The sequence below is a fragment of the Lynx rufus genome, unplaced genomic scaffold, assembly GCF_022079265.1.
Source record: "Lynx rufus isolate CCGP_SWC_20201006 ecotype Redwood Valley unplaced genomic scaffold, mLynRuf1.p SCAF_16, whole genome shotgun sequence".
In the NCBI taxonomy this organism is placed as follows: Eukaryota; Metazoa; Chordata; class Mammalia; order Carnivora; family Felidae; genus Lynx; species Lynx rufus.
The window spans coordinates 994,763-1,000,470 of record NW_025814830.1 but is presented as its reverse complement, the minus strand read 5'-3'; the positions used below and the strand labels follow the sequence as shown (position 1 = coordinate 1,000,470).

General features: G+C 41.4%; 1 protein-coding gene across 1 annotated transcript; it reads right to left on the bottom strand.

The window, feature by feature from the left end:
• Positions 1-822: 822 nt before the first annotated feature.
• On the bottom strand, positions 823-1,701 carry LOC124511661 (KRAB domain-containing protein 5-like). Its single transcript, XM_047079051.1, has 3 exons — positions 1,681-1,701; positions 1,434-1,560; positions 823-929 (listed from the first exon to the last, which is right to left on the bottom strand). Exons 1-3 carry the CDS (start codon positions 1,699-1,701, stop codon positions 823-825), a joined length of 255 nt encoding a protein of 84 aa, XP_046935007.1.
• Positions 1,702-5,708: the final 4,007 nt, after the last annotated feature.

Here is a 5,708-nt window from a genome sequence, read left to right as displayed (position 1 = left end):
TCAAGAGTCTGAGCCCCTCATCAGGCTCCATTCTTACAGCACAGAGCCTGCTTCCAATCCTTTGACCCCCTTGCTCTCTGCCCCTTCCCTGCTCATTCTCCCTATATAAATAAATAAACAAATCTTAAAGAAGTACAAAAATCATAAATCTAGGTAATAAATTACATATTAAAAGATAGAATTTGTGATATCAGTAACTTAAGGTGGGTGCAGGGATGGAGCTTATAAGTAGAATAATTTTGTATGCAATTATCAGTTTAAAATGGGTTTTTATATCTTTAAGATGTTTTAAGTAACCTTTATGTAAACCACAAAGAAAATATTATAGAGGACACAAAAGTTAATGAGAATGGTACCAAAGCATGTCCTGGGTACGACACCAAATTAAAGATAAAAAAAATCTAAACTTGATACACAGGTAGATTATTATTATTATTATTATTATTATTATTATTATTTTGAGAGAGAAAGAGCTGGGGAAGGGCAGGAGGAGAGGGAGAGAGAATCTCAAGCAGGTTCCATTCTCAGCTCATAACCTGACATGGGGCTCAATCTCCTTACTCTAGGGCTCTCACAACAATGGAGAAGCTCTCAGATTATGGAGGCCCTCACTGTGGATGTGGTGGACCTTCAGTGGAGCTGAAGGACAGTCCTTGGAGAATCAAAGAGCATGATGTGTTAGACAGCAGATGTCCCTCTGGGAGAGGGAAAGACATAAAACTCGGCTTTGTAAATGAATTTCCATTCAAGGAGAGCTACCTGAACAACATTTTAAGACCCATCTTCCTCCTTCACATTTGGACCTCACTTGTGTCATCTGCTTCACTTCCACCTACCTGGGTGTAAGACTACTGTCTCCTTTCTCTTCACACCCCACAGCTCCTTCTCTTGTTCCAAAACAATGACCAGGTCTGGTTTTGACACAAGACCTGTTTATCAGAAAGAAGGAATATAATTATCGCTGGAGATTCTATCTTTCAACCCAGTATTGTACTCAGCAAACAAGAAGGGACATAGGAGAATTCTAAAAAAAATGATTTCCCAAACAGAGTTGCACAAGAAAAAGCCCCTTTAGAACATGCAGGAGGAGTTTCAAATATTCACATCATGACCTGCATTCCAAGTACTACCAATACAATAAGGAATAAAAATTGGAGTTTAAGATTTGGGCAATACCATCTTATGCCACTCAATGTTTAGAATTGACATTAATCTTCAGAAATGGTGATGATACCTTAAAAAAAGGGGAGACTAAAGCTGAAAAGGAAACATCATGAAGATATTTCTCTACATCTACAAATCCTTACCTCCTTCCCTTACTGCAGGAATCTCAATTTCAGTCATGCAAAGAGGAAGCTTCCAAGAGAGAGTTGTCAAAGGAAGGAACAAAACTCTGAGGGTGGTGTGGGAAATCTAGAAGGCATTACCCTTACCCAAGAAAAGGAGGTGTCCATAGGTCTCTAACATCACATCCATGTACAGTTCCCTCTGACTGTGATTCAGGCATCCCCACTCCTCCTGAGAGAATTCCATTGCCACATCTCTGAAGGTCAGCAGTCCCTGCAATAAATACCACAGTTACAAAGAAGTGGCCATTGGCATAGTTCATAATGGTACCTAAGATGAAAGAGGGAATTATTGTCACCAGATAGACTACAACAACTGACGTTCACCACTTACCTGCATGTACCCACTGACCATATTCCTCATTTTACTTAGCCTCTTTTTTCTATTTTAACTTTTACTTCTGGCAAAACACCCTGTGGACACAGTCTCCTGTCATGGAAACAGAAAACATTCAACAAAATATAATGACTGTCCTAAGAAAGAGCTTGGGCAGGCCACTTTGAGCTTAACCCAACTTATATTTATGTATATGGATGATGGAGTTAACACATGGAGTGAGGACAGCTATCTTAACCTCTTGTAATACCAAAATCTCCACCCAAGGAAGAACACAAACCTCACCTACATAACACAAAGTATGCATAGAAGTGTTCTCTTAAGTCACATGTATGACATTATGTCCAGTTCTACATAAGATGACCAGGTTCCACTTCCTCATTATCCACCCAAATCTAAAATAAAAGGAAATCATCACACACACACACACACCCTTGATCTGAGAGTCTCCTTTGGAAGTTATTCCCTCTGATCTTCTTATCAGCTGCAAATCAATTTTCCTTTGTGTGACAACCCCAGCTGGTGCACTTTCTATTATGACTCTATTATCTTGGAGGATTTTAAGACACAAATACATCAACTATGTGATTATTGTTTTCATTTTCTCAACATATAAAGCAGTAAATAAAAGGGTATTTCTGTGACCAGAGTGTGGAGTAAAATAAAAATTTATTAGGGCTTTTTTTCTTTTTGTTATTCTATCATGTTTAGCTGTTTTCTCCTTTTTCTCTCCACCTGGTGATGACACTCAGTGGCAGAACATCAAGGGGACAGATGATTCTTTCTCCTCAAGGAAACTCCCACGTTATCAACTCTAAAGACAGCTGCCTTAGCCTTTCCTAACTCCTACTAAAATTCTCAACTGACCGATCTTCCCTCATAGGTAGGAACATCTCTATGCCCTTATTCATCAGGAAGAAGCTACGGAAGAGGAGACCTTCCACTTTAACAACCTTAAAGACGTAAGGGTCAAAGTTGTTAAAGGAGGAAAATGATGAGTGATACAAGGTCAAGAGATGCGTAGCTTAAATAAAACTTCCTTGTACCTTGCAGCCCAATGATAGACACCTGAGACAGGCAGAACATGCCCTTCCTGAAGGAAATCATAGCTGCTTTCGTGCCTTCATGTTTTTTTTTTAATTCAATTCTTGAGACAGGCAGAGTAGGACATCCTTTATCAATGGGCTGAAAGTTATAAGGAAATTTAATTGAAGCTACATTTCTTTTGCCTTAGTTATCATCAGAAGCTACAAGCAAAGAGAAACTCAGAAGAAAGAAGTTTCTTTTTTTTTTTTTTTTTTTTTAATTTTTTTTTTTTCAACGTTTATTTATTTTTGGGACAGAGAGAGACAGAGCATGAACGGGGGAGGGGCAGAGAGAGAGGGAGACACAGAATCGGAAACAGGCTCCAGGCTCTGAGCCATCAGCCCAGAGCCCGACGCGGGGCTTGAACTCACGGACCGCGAGATCGTGACCTGGCTGAAGTCGGATGCTTAACCGACTGCGCCACCCAGGCGCCCAGAAGAAAGAAGTTTCCAGTTGAAATGTGATGGTTTCTGCACATCGCTCAGCAAATCTAAGATCTTTAGGAAAGATGGGGGGAAAAGATGAACGTTATAGGGGAGAAATCTGGAATAGAGAACAAGGACAGTTAAAGAAGTGAACAACAACTGTAAGGAAACAAACTGCTCTCAGTGCCTAAGAAACACCAAAGGACACATGATCACTGGTGTGTTCTGTTAAATCAGATTATCAGTCTAATTATGAGAGAATACAGTGGATTTATACAAACTTCAATCACATATACTTTCAGTAGAGGCTGCTTTGAGGCAAACAGTTTCAAGCAATGGATTGTAGAGGAGTCCACAGGGCCCACCTGGCTGAAGAGAGGCAGGCCCAGCTGGTGACCTGCCTTAAAATATCTATAGGCCTTAACTAACAAATGGATACTTACAACCAGGCAGAATTACCACATGAGGGCAAATTCCATAAGTCACCATACAAACTCATCTTCTCCCTGCAAAATCAGCCCCAAGTCACTGCCTCAAGGCAACAGCCTCTCCTCTGCTATCCTGCCCACCACTCCCTTGAGGTGTATTCATAAATCTTATTCTGCCACAGGTGAATTCTTTTCACCACTCATGCCCTCAGCATCCACAAGATCATTGCCCCATATTTGGAAGCCCCATCTGAATGGGAGAAACACCACATTTAGATGGCTGTTTCCCTGTCCTGTAATGTCTAGTATATTTTAAACAGAGTATCTTTTTCACATTTTACAAACCAAGACTGCTCTCCCCCTGCTTTTTTAACTTTCCAAGTTATTCAGGCCTCATATCCATTCTCTGGTTTTTTGCATTTAGTATTTGGTGCAAAAAGTTTGTTTTATTATAACACAAAAAGAGGACCTGTGGGCACCAAGATCCACAGTGGGGATGTGAAGAGTGACTATGCAGCCAGGGGAGGGGAAAGGCAAAAGGGAGGTCTCCAGAAGGATTCCCATATGCTTAAGAGGACTCCTAAGATACTGGGGGCCTTGTATTTTTCATTTTCTTCATCCTGCTCTACAGAGAGGTACTAAATGGGGGAACTAAAGGGGAACGGTTCTCCTCAACTAAAATCCCACCACCAGACCCCATCAGCAACTGGAATCTTGGACTCAACAACTTCCTTTTTGGATCTGTCCTAAAGGGAATGTTTGCAATACTTGCAGGACTTTAACCTCAAAGTGACAAGTGTTGACGTCCTAGTGAAAGCCTTGTTTGAGAGCATAGAGTAGATTCCTGCATATAGGGGAGAAGAGTTCTAAAGACCCAACCTTGAGTATCATTCCTGAGAAGGTTGTAAAGCTTTGGTGAAAACATAAGGCAGAAACACCAAACACAGAGAAACCAACATTTGTGATTTCTACATGCATGGAATTTTAGGGGGAAAAGATGACATGGCCTCCGACCTGGAACACCAGGCTTACCTGAGAGCTGGCCATTTCTTCTTCTTTCCCCTTGTCCTCTAGATTTCTTTCTCAGAAGGTATTTGTGAACAAATCACACATGCATTAGGAGAAAATGCCCTTAAAGGAACCAACAGAACGTCTTCAAAAGAAAAGTGCTCACTGGTAGGCAGGACTTTGGAATGCAGAACACAAAACTTCCTAGTTTTTTGTGTCAGGAGCTTTTCAGAAACGGAGACTATGTACTTGGAGCCCAATTCTGAGTTTTTCTTCTATAGTTTCAGTGGCTTCCACTCCCACAGGCACCCGCAAATTCTGCTACAGCATAGGAACAGTGTGCTGCGCAGTCCTAATCCTCCCACACTCACGTAGAGGAGTTAACTCTCCTTGAGCAAAAGCCTGCACTCAAATCTCATAAATTAATGGGAAGTCTTGCCAACTGACTCTGGCCTCAGGGAGAATCACCTGGAGCACTTAATTAAGCCAACACTGTTGTTTCAATCCACACCAATTGACAGAATCTGAGGAGGGGGGCAACAGCAAGGGTCGGTTTTGAAACTCCACACGGGATCCCTTTGGGAACCATTTAGGGAAGTAAGGAAGGCTATGGTTATTATCCAGGTTCAAACCCATTTCTTCTCCAGTGATCAGAGTTTCTGGACATTGGAAAAAAAGAGACTTACAAATTTAAGAGCCAAACACACCTTCAGCTCTTTAGCCGACCTTTCCCATGTCTCCCTAATTCCCAATGACAGGGCTCCAAGGAACCACAGGCATCTTCCTAGTCCTCCCTGTCAACTGGCTTGGAGAAACTACTCTCTGCACTGGGAATAAAACTGTGTGTGTCCTTACAGCTGAGCTACACTTTTAGTGCTCAAACCCAGTGCTACCAGCAGCCCCTGCCTCAGAGAGCTAAAACAGTTTGAAAAATATGGGTCTCCCATAAATAACAATGTGTCCCTGTCTATGAATTTATTCCTTTCTGTCTAGGTCTTTTGAGCATTACACACCCATTTCTCCTTAATTTATCTGCCCCAAATTCATTTACTGGACTGAGATTTCTTTGAAAAATGTC

Coding starts and splice junctions, on each gene's coding strand:
- LOC124511661 (XM_047079051.1), bottom strand. CDS start 1,701: ATGGTCAGTGGGTACATGCAG. Junction 1,561..1,680: donor TGGTCAGTGGGTACATGCAG/GTAAGTGGTGAA, acceptor TATTTATTGCAG/GGACTGCTGACCTTCAGAGA. Junction 930..1,433: donor TGGACACCTCCTTTTCTTGG/GTAAGGGTAATG, acceptor TCTGATAAACAG/GTCTTGTGTCAAAACCAGAC.